The following is a 16759-nucleotide window of genomic DNA, read 5'->3' as shown; positions in this document are numbered from 1 at the left end:
TGTTCTTAAGCTGTAATACAAATAGGCTATTGTAAAATTCATATCCTTATCTTCAGCCAATGTTCCTTAAGCCTGTCTAAAAAATTGTCCCAAATTACTACTTTAAATGCTCAAATCCTTTTAAGAAGTGAATTTTTTTTTAATTTTTCCTGTTCTCAGAGAAATACTTTAGTACCTTGTCTGCTGAGCAATAATGAGTGAGATTGTCTACTTTTAACATGCTTCTGTGCTGTAAGGCAAATTTCAATATTTTTTGCAAAATTAGCTCAACCAATACACTTAAAAAAACATCAGGAACTGACCATACACATTACATACATAATTATACATTGTACATTTGAATTTATCAATTAAATTAAAGCTAATTAATTAACTTTCATACCGAAAATCATCTGAAATTGTAAGATATTCATAATATTTACACAACAACAAACTTTTTATGTTGAGATACCGCATGTTTAACTAAATTAATTACATTGTTATATTTTAGCCTAAATTTTAAATATCTATCTGGTAACTAAATAGTAACAAAATGCTAGACATATCAAAACATTGGAAACACAAAACTTACTGGAACAATAAAGTACCTTCTTGGTGATGGCAAGGAATTTGTCAATAAACTAGAACACAACTGCATTTTTGACCTATGGAGTATTTTGATCATTTATAGCCACAGATTTCTATAATCAACACTTAGAATATTGTTCACACCTCTAGAATCCCCAAAAAGTATATTACATGCCACTAGTTATTCTAAATAAACACTGATAAACAGACATTCTCGAGAAAATACTTATGTTATCTCTGAACTTTGTTCCAGCTAAAAAAGTGACCATTCCATTGTCATTTATCTGCTTTTACAATTAAAAACTGGTACAACTGATAACTCAGTTATGTACATAAATTAAACCCAAAGTGTTACATTATCAACAAATGAAAGATATAAGCTTTAATTTCTTTAAATGTAGCAATTATATTTGTTATGTAGTTTTAATTAAAGCATGAACATAATTTTGAAAACTCTATTTGCAACTGACTCTAAATGGTTATCCCAATTCAGATTTGACTATGTTGTAGCCCACCCCCCCAAATGTACAATACAATACAATACAATACAAATTCACTTTATTCATCATTTGTACATAACATGTAACAAACATAAAATGGCGTCAGTTTATAATATACCATACATTACAATAACCATGGTATCATAAGATAATACAAGGTGCATGTACTGAGGCAAACTCATAGCCTTGTTTAATGAAAAGTTGTGCCTTTAACTTTTTTATATTTAGTTTTTTCTTGGCAAAATTGTTCATCTTGTGTTTTGTTTTAATATTTAGTGTAAGTTTGTTGGCTGTGCACCAGTTTTCTATAGTTAAATTCTTTGTATTTTGTAAAAATTCAATATTTAAAAATATTCAAATAAATTGTTATGGTTTTAATTCATAATGTAACACACTCACTATATACTGCCAAGTAGAGTTAAACTAGCTAGCAACATTACTGTTTAGTGATCTAGCATTATCAATTAGTCTTAAAATATAAAATACTCTTAAATCAAAAATTAAAAAAATACTATTTTTTATTTATGCACTTCCAAACTCCATAACTCCATAGGCTATTCTATGTCATTTTTTAGATGATAAATGCTCCCTACACATAAAAGTTCTTACATATTTCTCAAATTATAACTTGTTTAAATTTTTGCCTGTAGAACATTTATATAGAATCTTTTAAAATTTAGTTTTATTATTCATTGTAGTTTAATGAAAAAAAAAAATATATATATATATATATATATATATATATATATCCTAACAAGCTGTTAGGATGAAAATGCCTTTTTTAAGGGTTAAAGTTATATTTTTACTACTATTTATTATATTTTTTAATAATATCAAATGTCATAATATTAAAGAAATTGATACTAAAAGAAGTTTAATTCTTTATTTAAATATACACATACACAAGATTAATTAAACTACTTTTTATATAAATGAATCACAAACCAGCAGTTAGGTTGAAAATGCCCACCTGCTAATGTTAAATTAAACACCAATTTTTTAAATCTTAAACTCACCTTTAGGCTGATTAAAATGGGATATATGATGGAAGTGGGGTTACAGAACTTCCTTACACCAACTGAAATGTTATTGAATCACTGAAGACAGTGAAGAGACTATCTACCCTGCATCCTATCCCTGACAATAAATAACCTTCCTTTGTCCTAAACAAACATCTTTCAGTCTATCAGCATGAAGACATGAGCCTTCTATCAACAATTTATGGAGTTGCTATTTTACAGAACAAAGGCCTTTGTTGAGTTTCCTGTCTACCATCTGACTGCTTGTTGTCACTTTAAAACAATGAGTGCACTCTTCTCTAATGATAACTGCCAGTGGCTTGGGAGGTTGAGATGTACATAAGGAATCACTTGATAATCAGTCACATAGGCTTCGGTTAAAAAAACAATAAGTATTAGATTTTATTAGTTACATCCATGGACAGATTTTAGAGTGTGAGGAGTTGAGGAATGATGAGAGGGATTAATAATATTTCATAACCTATTGAAAAACTGTGTAATGTATCCTTGTAATTTTCATGGAGTAACTGAAAAAGAAATTAGATTAAATCTGAAAAAAGAATTTATACCTCTTGAATTTATAGCAAATGCTGCACTACAGTAAAATTAAGCTTAATGTATTATGTATTTCTTTGGTTTTAAAGTATCTACAGAAATTAACTGAATTTTCAGATTTTAACTCATTTAACCCGCGATGAGGCGCGTTGTTAGATGGCATCTATACAATTTAGTAGTTACATTGTATTTTTTTTCAATTTTTGTCTGACCACAATGAAGGTTGACAATGATCCGTCGACCATATGAGGCATTGGTTTTTTCCGAGAAACCCGACGATTCACCCTAACGGAAGGGAGGGGGGAGTTCTGAAGTAGAACACGCCTGCCGCCTTAGTTGCCGTCTAGACACGCGCCTAGTTACGTACCGCTGTTGTGTAGATGCCATCTAAACGACGCGCCCGTTTACGTTATAAAACTTGTGATGTAGTGAATAATGCAAACGTGTTAGTTTTTTATTAGTTTATAAATAAAACTGTTTTTGTGTACTTACGATTATAGTTCGTGTAAGTACTAATTACAATGGCGAAAATAAACAATGAAGACGCAATAATAAGTTGGTTAGAAGATAGTGACCACAGTGAAAAGTGAATTGTATTTTTCATCAAACAGTGAAATTGATGGCCCATCTGACCATTATGAACACAATACTGGAAACTGAACAGTCTAGTGACGAAGAAAGTAATTCGGACCCCTGAACAGGCACGAGAAGAACCAATGGTAATTGATGATCCCAGTAGGCCTCTGCCTTCACAAGCAACGGGATCAGCACCACCACAGCTTCAATCTGATCAGGTAGCTAATGCCAATTTGTTTTATGTTGGAAAAGATCCCTTTTTGCAAATGGTTGATTCACAAACCGTTTAAAGCAAGACACAATCTAAAACTCCGCAAACAAAATATTGTTACAAAAATTACCTGGAGTCAAAAGGGCTATGCTAGAGACTGTCAAACTATTGTTGAATGTTGGAAATTATTTTTTCCTGATCAAACAATTGAAGATATTGTCAAATATACAAATACACAGTTAGACAGCGTACGAGACAAATATTCACGAGAGAGAGATTGTTTGCCAAACCAATTATGAAGAAATGTTAGGTTTCTTTGGAATTTTGTACCTGTTAGGTGTAAAAAAAGCTAGTCACCTAAATACAGCTGATATTCTGGAAAACTGATGGAACAGCTCCAGAATTCTTTAGGGCTGTAAATGAGTGAAAAAAGATTTCACTTACTAGTTAGATGCATTAGATTCGATGATAAAATGACACGAGCGAATAGGAGGAAGCTAGATAACATAGCACCAATCAGAGATGTTTTTGAAAATTTTGTAAATCGTTGCTTCGGACAATTACTCTCCGGGAGAATATGTTACTTTAGATGAGATGCTAGAAGCTTTCCGAGGAAAATGTAAGTTCAGGCAATATATTAGCAATAAGCCTGATAAGTATGGGCGTAAAGATATATGCTCTAGTGGATGCTAGAACTTTTTACACTCTGAACATGGAAATATATCCAGGAAAGCAGCCAGAGGGTCCATTTGTTTTAGACAACACTGTAAACAGCGTTGTGAAAAGAATTATCAAACCAATAGATGGCACGGGCAGAAATGTCAACAATGGACAACTTTTATACCAATGTTCCACTTGCAAACGACCTTTTTGTTAATCACAGAACAACAATTGTTGGTACCATTAAAAAAAACAAACCCCAGATACCTAAATGTTTTCTAGAGGTTAAAAGAAAGAAATGTTGGTGGAAGCAGTATGTTTGGCTTTCCATGCTTACCAAATAACTCTCTGTTAGTTTCTCATGTGCCTAAAAGGCATAAAATTGTACTTATGCTGTCTACCTTTCACAATGATGACACTATTGACCCAGACAATGACATGAATAAACCTGAAGTCATCACTTTTTACAACATGACTAAGGGAGGAGGTCGACGTTGGTCGACAGAATGAAAAAAGAATATAAGGTCGGAAGAGTGAGTAACAGATGGCCGTTGACAGTGTTCAATGGCTTATTGAATGTTGCCACGATCAATGCACAGATCATCCACAAGGCCAACACTAACACTATTATGGCTAGAAGAGTGTTTATTAACGAATTGGCAAAGACTATTGTAAAAACCACATTTAATGAAGCGAGCTACAATTGAAGTACTTCCTCTGAATTTGAAATCAAGCATTTGTACCGTTATGGGCCAGCCTCTTCCATCGACAAGTCACACAACAGGTAAGAATATTTTTATATAACATTATTGGTATGTAACAAGGAAGGTTAGGTACATTTTTATTTTAATATGTACATGAAATTACTAAATATAGGCACTCTAGAAACTGTAATACTCAAAAATATAATACGTATGGGATTTTCAGGTACCAATGGAAGAAAACCAAGGTGTGCCTATTGTCCCACCAGAAAGAACCGGTTTACTCCCTATCAGTGTGAAAGCTGTAGTAAAGCAATATGCAAAGAACACACGGGCTCTACGAAATATTGGTGTAATGAATGTTTGGCACAAGAAACACAATGAGGAAGACAGTAACTAAGTCATATTGTGCAAAAGAACTAATACATAACATCAATTTTGTTTGTAATAAAATAGCTTTATAAAATATATGTTTTGTTTATTTATAAATAGGAACATCATTTTATATAGGTATAGTAGATTATAAATACAGTTTCATGATAGCCCGAACAAAATATAAATGCCTTAAAAATAAATAATAACATCGAAAATCAAATGTTAGATACCATCTATACGCGCGCGAACCGCTTACGTAACTTTTAATCACGCGACCAACGGCGGGTTAAGAAATTTCTTCCAGCGAGTTGGAAGAAATGTAAATTTCATATGAGGCTGTCATCTGCAAATACCAAGAAGAGGAGATGAATAGTACAGTGGCGAATTCATACAACACTAATGGCTTGTAACTATTTAATAACTCATGTTAATATATTGTTTTAAATAATTTTGTAGCTTCATCTCTAAACCTGAAGATTTAAGTATTTATAAGTTCATAAGTGTTTCTAAAAATGTATAGTTTTAAAAACACTTTAATTTTGCTCCTTATAGGGATATTGCACTTTATTTTGCAATATCTATCTATATTTTGCAACTACTGCAAGACATCTGCAGTAGCTGAATCACTCACTCAAATTGAGAAATTCATCTAGCTACTTTATGAGCAGTCATATCTGTGGGGAGGGATAAACCAAACCTGATGGGTCAACAATTTTAGCAGTTGCAACGACTGCATTCCTTTTAACGCTGTGCATCTAGAGCAGGGTTAATGGTCTATATTGAGATATAACCAAAAAACATGTTTCACAAATTAGTATAAACAACTGGTAAACTTAAACTTTGAAATTAATGGATGGAGGTAATAGTATTGTTCAGGGCATATTAAATATTCAATTTTACTATATTTAATTGTAATTAGTTAGTAATTATGGAACTGATAGTATTCATTCATAGTGCTACAATGTTTCATGTTTAACTATAGTCTATGAGAAGATATCATCCAATGCAAAAATCTGTTGCCTCTTGAAATAATTTTTATTGTGTGCTATCTAACAGCAAACAAGAGAAACTTATTATAAAAATTAGACATATATTAAAGAAAAGCATGAAACCCGTTATATTGAATAAACTCTGACAATAATGAAAAACCCAATATTTTAATTTAAGTCAACAAAACGAGTTCATTACTAAAGATTCAAATAGATAAGAACCTTAAGCAACTAGTTTTGCTTGGTAGCGCTATCTACAATTTCTGCCACACAAGCATATGGATATGGATATGGATTAGATGTCTATTCTTAAGGATAAATTTTAAAATGAAATCCTAAAAATTTTACAGCCCACAACTTTAGACCTATTGAGATGTCTAAAACTTATGACAAAAAAAAATAAATGAACAAAAGTTTTATCTATAACATGGACATTTATTTTTTTATACAAATTAAAAAAGTACAAATAAATTATTAACTGTATATTGTTTAAACAATTATAAGTGTTATAAAAGTTATGTATTTTTATCATCCTTAAAACATTTTGAGAGATAAAGCATACTTCTAAAATATTAAAACATACCTATTCTTAAAAATGACTGATTTGAAGGTGAGATATGACGTAAACACGAAAATATTTGTGAGACTGCTCACCACAACACATGCAATAAACAGGACCAGACAAATGAGACAGATGAGGTAACATAGGGGAGTTGGTGACCTTCACTACTGCCTGAAGCTCCAACACTGACTCATTCACTCTCTCTGGTTTGGCCCCCTGCAATTTACTGTTCGTTGTCTGTTTGATTGCTATTGCTGCTACGTTAAGTTTCTCACCTTAATGTTGCAGTTTTAACAAAATCACTTATAAATATCATCAGTTCTATGATAAATATTTTTTATCTATTACTAGGGCAAAATCAAAGTTTGACTAACACAAAGTAGATGTAGATTGTAGATTTTATTCCTAAAAACCTAAAAAAGGTGAGTTGCAAATTTTAGAACTAACATTTGATGTTTGATTATTTTATCTTTAACATCTTAATTAAACGAATGTTTTGACTTCGGCAACTTGTGACTTTGAAAAGAGATTTTTCTATTTACAAAATTCTGTTAGATTAACTATTGGCAGAGTTCTTCCCTGACAGTAAAAATAAATTACATAAACCTATCAGTTTGATTTATTGTTAATTTTGTAAATGATTGTTTTACATTACAATCTTCTTGTTAGGTCAAAATAACTCAGCTCAACATTAGGCTACATCTAACTATAACAGGTTTAGAATACTAATGTAAATGTATTTTTGAAAAAACATTAAATATGTTTACAAAATTACAAAGAAAATAATTGTTTACATGTCTACTAGTAAATCCTCACATTCCCTAATCTTACATTGGTCTCAGGATATTCCCGCGGTGGCAGTCTAGTGGTGTAAGGGAGGAAATATGGGAATTTAGTGCAACCTATACCTCTAAGAAATATAAATCTTTTAAAAATTAAAAATATAAAAAAACAGATATAGTGGACAGCTATCAAAATGTAATTACTTATACTTCAAAAATAGTACTGGTTTTTTAAAATGATTTTCACATTTAATTAGTTTTAAGAAAGGGTGGAATAAAAAGTAATAAAAGTACTCAAATAAAAATGTAAATGTATAGTATAGGGTGATAACAACTAAAATATAGTGTATAAAGGTTTGGAAATTATATTCACAAGTGGATTTGTAACAAACCTCTAAACTTTACCTTCAACTGGCAACCTTGAAAATATATCACATTTGTACATTTTCTGACAATTATTAAACAAACAAAAAACACAAATTTTTACAGTTTGTGTTGTTAAAACACACCTGAAACATTTATAACACATAATGTTTTTAAAGTTAAAACATGAACCATTCTTGAAATTTGTATTTCAAATTATATATTCTTGCAATAATTTATGTGTATAAAAGGAAACAATTATGTATACTAATCCAATACACTAATAATTTACTGATAAATTAAAACATATCTTGTACATTATTGTTAACAACTGCATGACTTCTTTCATGAAATCTAAAAAATACCATAAAAATTCAACTGACTTGTTGGGAAACTATGTCAGTTGCAGAAACAGCACAAATGTGTCTGAATGAGGTAACTGAACTACGATACACAACAGGTGTCTGGTTGAGTGGAGTGTCTCTCTCATACATTATACATGAACATGTCGCCGCACCTGCCCACACCATGAATGGAACCAACGTCTACATACTGATGGTAATCAGTACTACGGCATACTAAATACTCTGACACTGAATGCATCACAAGCCATTTTCTCTATGGAAAACTTGTTTTATGTCTGTTAAGTGTTACAATTTATTTTATTATAAAGAAAGTCACACTTTGACTAAGGCTAAAAAATCAAATGTAAAGAAAAATGTATATTATAAATTTATATTTATGAGAATCTTAGAAATATCTCAGCCTTTACGTCATATACTTCTAGAAATATTGTATGCAAAGAAAACTTTTTAAAAAATTATGATGCAAAACTTTGTTTTTTATTAAAGTAAAGAAAAGTACAAATGTATTTAAATTTGAATTCATACATTTTAATTCTATTAAAAATACAAACGGTTCTAAATTATCTAGACTTAACTGGTGCTATGAAATATGTGCCTTAATAGAAGATATTTTAGTAATAAAGCCAAACAAAATATATACATTATTTGGCTTCATTTAAGATTAGTTTTATTAAATTATATTTATATGCAATATTTTACAGTTAACTTGAGTTATTACAGTTTTATTTCAAAAATTTTAAAGATTTGGATATTGTACTATTATCTATTTTTGAAAAGTTGATACTCATTCTAGGGCTTAGTTAATAATCTCAGCAATAATAAATAACTTGTAATACTGTATTATACTTCCAATATATTAATGTAATAGAAAAGACCTAATAATAGCCACAAAACATACAGTGAGGAACTATACAGGGTTCAGTTTGGGTTTTAGTACCATTCCTTCTATCAAAAAACTCATCTACATGTATCATACTTAACTAAATACAAACTAATAAAGAATATTTTTCACAAGCTTTACGAAATTTGATAAATCACTATATTGGCAAAAAGTTTCTAAAATACTGAATTTTTTCCCCACAAAAAACACATTTGACACAGCAATGTCTTATGAATAGCTACAATCTTCAAATCAATTTCAATTCACCTGAGCAAATTGTAAGTAAAATCGGCACAAGTTTGATTGAGACATATCTAAACCTATAGCAATTATTACAAATAGTCATCCCTGATATTTTATCACAAACTAGCATAAGGTGTCTAATTTTTCAAATTTAGTTGTACACTGAATTATAGCATAGGCAGAGAGAATGTTCTAGCAAACACAAACGGTCAACATCTCAAAGCATTTGATCAAGCTGCTATACGAACAAATTCAGAACAAACTTTAGAGAAATACAACTGCTATACAAAGTTTGATTCGTGCCCTGGTATAATCTATAAGTGTCACTAGTGTGATCTAGGTTTATATAGAAAACTCATTCATTCAGCTGGACAAAATTAATACAGTGGATCATATACTATCATAAGCATGACATCTCTAAGCACTAATCTAAGTATGCATTCTGTAGAGTAGCAGCCTACTTTACTTGTTCAGGACAGCTAATACAATTATTTTCATGACAGAATTTTTAAAAATAAGCCATAATATGGAAACAAATTTGGTCAAAAAAGAACACTTGGCACTTTTGCATTCAAATGGAACACTTTGGAAATTTCACACTCTTAATAGTGATATTATCCCAATATGTTTGACAGCATTCTGTAAAACACATTGCCTGACAACTAAAATTGTTTAACTATCCAACAGATTTAATTTTCCTTTAACACTACCTGAACTCTGGAAATAAATAATAGGCTACTACAGTAGCATTAAATAACATTGAGCCTACATTACAAAAAAAAGACAAAAATAGTCATATAATAACAAGATGTACCTTATTGTATAGTAGCAATAAAGCATTTTGAAATAAAATAAAACTAGTATTACCATAGTTTTAAACAGCAGGAAAAAGTAAATCAGTAACACTGACCTTCTTTGTACAACACATTACAGTGGACATTTTTCCAAACAAGTCCATAATTATTTTTGTTATTATAAACATCATATTTAAGTGATTAATATTCTCTACAATGTTTCTAAATCTTTGGATCATAGAAGAAACTGTGCAAAAATAAACACAAATAGTTCCTCTCACAAACACAGATAGTACAATATAGATTACTTATCTAATCTATCTATACATAGCTAGATAGTCTGTTAACATAGGATTGGTATGTGGTACTGATACATAACATTGAGTTGGAATCAAATAACTCAATTCAGTAATATTAATAGTAGTACTTATATCAAATTTCCTTTTCCTTTTCTGGCACTAAAAGTGATTTAAAAGGAGAATACTTTGAACCATTGAAATGAGTCTATGGAGTAGTTACTATCAAATATTAGCTTGGGACATTACACAAGTAAACAGCAAAATTTGAGTGCAGGAATAGTTTTGTTAACATAATGTGTGAGCAAGATGTAGCCCCTTGCTACTGAGGTCTCTTGTTTCTGAGCAAGTGACATCAACTTTAATAATCAAATAGATGGATCAATGGTAACAAAGGGAGTCCAAACAATGGCTGTACTGGTAAATTACTGAAATCCGTGTTCCAATACCAAATTTAATCTCTGTCCCATTAAACACATCAAGACACCCCACATTGTTTCTGGTCATACCAAGTGTTTAGTGTGTGTGTGTGTGTGTGTGTGTGTGTGTGTGTGTGTGTGTGTGCGCGCGCGCGCGCGCGTGGATATGTACATATGTGTGTGCGTAAAATAATTAGTGTGTTTTAATTAATTATTAAAGCATTTTAATAATTAATTAAAATAAATAATGCCTGTTTAGTTTATAAATGCCCCAAACTGAATTATCTTTAAACAATTATTTGTTTAATTTATGTGAGTTCTGTATTTGTATTTATTAACTGAAAATGCTTAACTAGCTAAATAGTTTAACATTTTTAAATAAACCGTAATTTCTACATTCTCAATTTTTAATACTTCAAAAAAAGGTCCACAAAAATGTTATTTATAACAGTTATTTCTATTAATTTATGTTTATAGTTTCATAAATAGGCCTATGTTATGAATCAAATTAATGACAATTGAATAAACATTGAGTTGGTTCTTTAATATTCAATTCAAAGTCAAACTCAAAAAATTTGGAAAACTTCAAACAAAAATGTTAAATCTTTATTTTGTTATTTGATAGTGTAGAATATTTTAATTTTGTTTCAAACACTAATGTTTTTTAGAAAAACAACAAAGCAAACTCTAGCTTGACATGATCATTATTAAAAACTATGTAAAACAGAGCAAAATGTCTAAAACTGGGCTGGCAGTTTTGAGACATACCTCTGGTGAGAGGTGTGACAGTCTTGGAATAGGCTATACGCAAAGCACATAGTGTTTTAACTGATTTTTTTGTGTTTTGGATTTTTTCATGTAATTACATGTATTCTAGAATAAGCTATTATATACAGAGTGACCATTTAATCTGTGCCACTATTGGTATTTCAAAAACAAATAAATTTACAAGAAAGTTTAAATAGGAGACTTAAGCTACTTTTCAATACCAATGAAAAATGTAATTTTAGATGTCGAAATTTGGCCACCATTACCTAATGGAGGTGCATATTGTTCCTTACATCCAGTTTTGTTTGCAGGGTTTCACTATTGCAACTAAGTAAATAAAAAGAGCTATTTTCAATAAGCCCACATTTGTAAATTTAAATTGCTACCATTTTGTAGAGGTTGAACTATTTGATTTTTGCACTGTGTTTTCCTAGTAGAGACCTTTAATTTGATATCATCAAACTATGCTCTCTTTAAAGACTTAGATTCTGACTCCTTAAGGGCTGTCCCCTGATATGATGAAAGTGATATTTGTGTAATATAGCAGATACACATGTATAGCATTGATGTGTAAAGTTTTAATGTTTTAACAGCAATGGTTCAAAAACTATTAAGTCGTTGCCATAAAACCTGAGGGTAGTTGGATATGGTTGATCTTCATAGTATTAATTTTTATATTTATGTTGGCAATTATTAATTACACTACAGTTTTATTACTGAACGTACTCAATTAACAGTTCACTTAACAACAAAGTAGCTCAATTTTTATTTTGTTTGAAATTACTCACACAATGATTCTTAAACATGTCAAAATATGTCATTTTCAAAAGATTTAATAGGCTGTAGCTGCTAAATGAGTAAGTTAAAGTTAAAATTACTAAGGGTAAAAACATTTTTTAATGTTGATTTATATCCAAAATCAAAAGAAAGTATAGTGTTCTATAAGAAGTTTTAAAATTGGGTCGCCACTTTGAAAATTGTGGTTAAATTTTAAAATTCCTAAATCATGTTAATGAAAATAAATCAAGTTCCCCTATTTTAACATTTTTGTAAATTTGGTTGTTTATGAAATACAAATAGTGGCAGAGATAAAATGGACACTCTGTATATTTATAACAGCTAGGTTATTAACCTATATTTTATCTTACTTCGTATATACTGTTATCTAATATTTATAATAGTTTACTGCATTAAAATCACTATAGTTCACACTCTGAACACAGTACAATTTGAGGGTCTTGTATGGGTCATGGAGTATAACTGGTATCCTATATGACATTTCCAGTAATCATCAACCTTACATGTATGCATCTATAATCTTTACTCTCCCTAAGATGTTACATGTCAACATATTGAATAATGTATTTTATTTTGTAAATCGTGCTAGAAGTAAGACTGCATGCATTTACTTTTTTATATCAATTTATGCTGTTATATGTCATGTTCATGCAACATTCTAGAATCTAGATGTATAACATTTTGAATAGACTCTTGATTCTATCACTAAAAATTATGTTGTTTTTTTATTAACATGAGATTTTTATTACTAGGAATGGTTTTATTATACATATATACATTCCCTAAAAATTATGACTATTGTTAAACTTTTTAGTTTGCATTTATATTTCATGTCAGCCATGCCTCAGTTGAATATCAAGCCCGTAGCTAGACCATTGAAAGCTTAAGATAACATTACTTGACCACAACCACTATCAACATTTTACACCAGTGTGGTACAAGAGTGGTAATAATATCCAAAAGGAAGTTCTATTTCACTCCAAGAAATCTTATTTATAGCTTAAATGAAACCAATATAGTATTCATAGGCCAAGTAATTAATTCATCAATTAATCATTTATTGGGACTGTATACACTCATAATAGAGTAGGCTTAATAAATAAATTAAGAACTGAAACTTTTAAAACGTTTTCAGTGTTTTTTTTTTTTTTTTTTTTTACATGTGACACGCATGGGAATAATTGGTAAATTATACATATAACCGGATATATTATTGGAAGTTTTTGTTGGAAGTTTCAGTGAACATCTGTTGACTGAAAATAGCTTTCCATAGCGAGGTCTAAATATTTCGTATATAAGATTTTTACTCAGATTAACAACGTTTGGAAGTTTTCAAAACAAATCATTATTTTGAACTTGAAAATACAAATTTACATAAAATGGTTATAATTTGGGTAAAACAAATCTGCGTTAACATATTCTTTAAAAAAAATACTGCATTAAGATTTTTTGTACAATTGAAATAGCACACGACTTCCCCATAAAAACATACATAAGCAAACTTGGACCTCACCAGATGGACTGACAAAAAATCAGATTGACCATCTCTTGGTGGATGCAAGGCACGCTAGAGCTGTTACACAAGTCAGAAGCCTGAGAGGAGCAGAACTAGAATCAGATCACTATCTAGTCAAAACCAATATTAGACAAAGAATAAAGATAGAAAAGAGGGAAAAAAATAAAGTGGAAGGAAAGATAATCTTTGAGAGACACAAAGTGGTAGAGTACCAAATAGAGGTGAGTAATAGGTTTGCTGCACTACAAACAAAAGAAGTAGAACGTGAATACAATGACTGGGAAGGACAAGTAGAAGAAGTTTGGTCAAATTTCAAAACGGCTATAAAAGAAGCAGCAAAGTAAATCTTTACTCAGAAGAAAAATCCAAAGAAACCATGGTTTAAAGAAGAATGCAGATTGTTAGTGGAAGAAAGAAGGAACATAAAGAAGATGCTGACAAATCCAACAATCGAAAACAAAGAGGAGTATCAGGAGATCAACAGATGTGTTAACCGTACATTAAGAACAGAGAAAAGAAAATATATAAATAACACCCTCCAGAAAGCGGAAGAAGACCTCACTAACAACAATACAAAAGATTTCTATAGAAGAATAAGATTCTTCCAAAAAGGTTTTAAACCAAAACCCCAGGGTGTTAAAGATGAAAAAGGAAGAATAATACATGAACCTAGAGAAGTACTCAAGGACTGGGAAAACTATTTCAAAGATCTTTTAAATTCGGAAGAACAAGCAATGTCAGAAACAGAAGAAGAGCAAGAGAAAGCGGAAACAGAAGAACAACAAGAAAGACCACCAGGTTATGACAAACAGATATCAGAACCTACATTAGAAGAAGTAAAGGATGTGCTAAAAAGCTTAAAACAGGGAAAAGCACCAGGAGATGATGCAATACCAATAGAGTTAATAAGACATGGAAGTGACTCACTTTTAGAATACCTCCACAAAATGATAATAAAAATATGGAGAACGGAATTAACCCCGAAAGAATGGAAAGAGGCAGTTATTGTACCTATTCACAAAAAAGGCGACAAACTGGATTGTAAAAACTATAGAGGTATATCTCTACTCAACACAACCTACAAAATATTATCCAAGCTAATATTGAATAGACTCAAAGAGTATGCGGATAGAAACATTGAAGATCATCAAGCAGGCTTCATGAAAGAAAGATCTACAATAGACCAGATATTTATAATGAAAGAGCTAGCTTCTAAATACTATGAATACAATAAGGATCTGTATATAATACTTATAGACTTTAAAAAAGCATACGACAGTATCTCTAGAAGTAGTCTATGGAACATTTTGAAAAGGTTTAATATCCCAAATAAACTGATAAGTCTAGCAAGACTCTGTGTAAGCAGCTCCAAAGGAAAAGTACAGGTGGGAAAGGAGTACACAAACTTGTTTAATATAAATACAGGAGTGAGGCAAGGTGATGGAATATCACCAATTCTATTCAACTTTGCTCTGGAAGAAGCACTAAAAAAGATAAAGGGGATGCCTGAAGGAGTAAAATTAGGAGATAAGTTCAATATGCTGGCATTTGCAGATGATGTAGCCATTCTAGCTGAGAGAAAGAAGGACTTAAACAGATTAGTAGAAGCCTTTTTAGTTGAGGCTGCAAAAGTAGGATTACAAGTAAACGAAGACAAGACGCACTACATGAAAATAAGCAGAAGAATGGAACAGGAAGGAGAAAAGCTAGAAGTACTCAACCATGATTTCAAGGCCACAAAGGAATTTAAGTATTTAGGAGTGACGATAACACATGACAATAGAGAAGAAGTTGAAGTCCAATGTAGATTAGCAGCAGCAGATAGAACATACTGGAGCCTTGCAAAACTTATCAGAAGCAAACTATTAATGAGGAAAGTTAAATTAAGAATTTACAAAACCATGATCTTACCAGTTTTGATGTACGGGTCAGAAGTATGGGCACTCACAAAGAAATCCCAAAAAAAGTTAATAACCTTTGAAAACAAAATACTAAGAAGAATTTTTGGACCAGTTCAAGAAGGAGACATATGGCGGATCAGGAAGAACAGAGAACTAAGAGAAATATACCAAGATCCCGATGTGATTGCACTGATCAGGAGTAAAAGAATGAGATGGATGGGCCATATTGCCCGTAGGGGAGAAGATAAAATGATAAAGAAGGTGTGGCGAGGGGAACCAGAGGGAGTGAGGCCATTGGGAAGACCCAGGATGTGATGGAGAGATCAGGTGGAGAAGGATTTAAGAACGATTGGCGCTACACTGGAAGTGGCTCAAGATAGAGGAAGTTGGAGAGACATTGTTGGCGAGGTCAAAAACCATCTGGGTTTCGAGTGGCCACAGGAGTAAGAGTAAGTAAGTACAATTGAAACAAATGATTGTGACCTATAAAAATGATTCAATTCACACTTTCCACAACTTTATGGTAGTGGTAAGTACATGGCAAAATACAGTCTTTAGTATAAAGGGTTGCCAAATTGTTGCTCTAATTACTTTTTAACTCAAGTAAATTCTTGTACTACATATATCATCAATCTCAAAGTTTTATAGTAGCCTAATTAAATTATAAAAACAAATTATATCAATAAAAATCTCTAGATAATTAATCTTTGGAACTCACAATTAGCTGCACGCTTATATACAAGCAATTGATAACTGCTATTTTTTTCAACTACTTCCAACCTGGTAAGAAAGTGATAACATGCTGAAGTCCTGAAGATTTGTCAATGACAATAACAGTGTTACTTGTAATCTACAAGTCTAAAGCTAGTGATGAAATGCGCTTTTTCCAGTGACTCAGTCTTTATCCATGCACAGTCAC

General features: G+C 31.1%; 1 protein-coding gene across 4 annotated transcripts in view; it reads right to left on the bottom strand.

The window, feature by feature from the left end:
* Positions 1-16759, bottom strand: part of LOC124369876 (5'-nucleotidase) — a 56621-nt gene that overhangs the window by 34778 nt on the left and 5084 nt on the right. Inside the window, exon 1 of one of the 4 annotated variants that reach the window (XM_046828042.1) lies at positions 6737-6836. The exons of 2 other annotated variants lie outside the window; for them this stretch is intronic. Coding sequence is in view for 1 of the 2 variants with exons in the window: in XM_046828024.1 (XP_046683980.1) it covers positions 572-664 (93 nt within the window). In the remaining variant the exon portion in view is untranslated. Of the gene's footprint in view, positions 1-571; positions 933-6736; positions 6837-16759 lie in introns of those variants that run through there. One more of the 4 variants, XM_046828024.1, reaches the window with a different exon arrangement.

This window comes from Homalodisca vitripennis, chromosome 1 (assembly GCF_021130785.1).
Source record: "Homalodisca vitripennis isolate AUS2020 chromosome 1, UT_GWSS_2.1, whole genome shotgun sequence".
Lineage (NCBI taxonomy): Eukaryota > Metazoa > Arthropoda > Insecta > Hemiptera > Cicadellidae > Homalodisca > Homalodisca vitripennis.
This window is presented reverse-complemented; position numbering and strand designations above follow the sequence as displayed.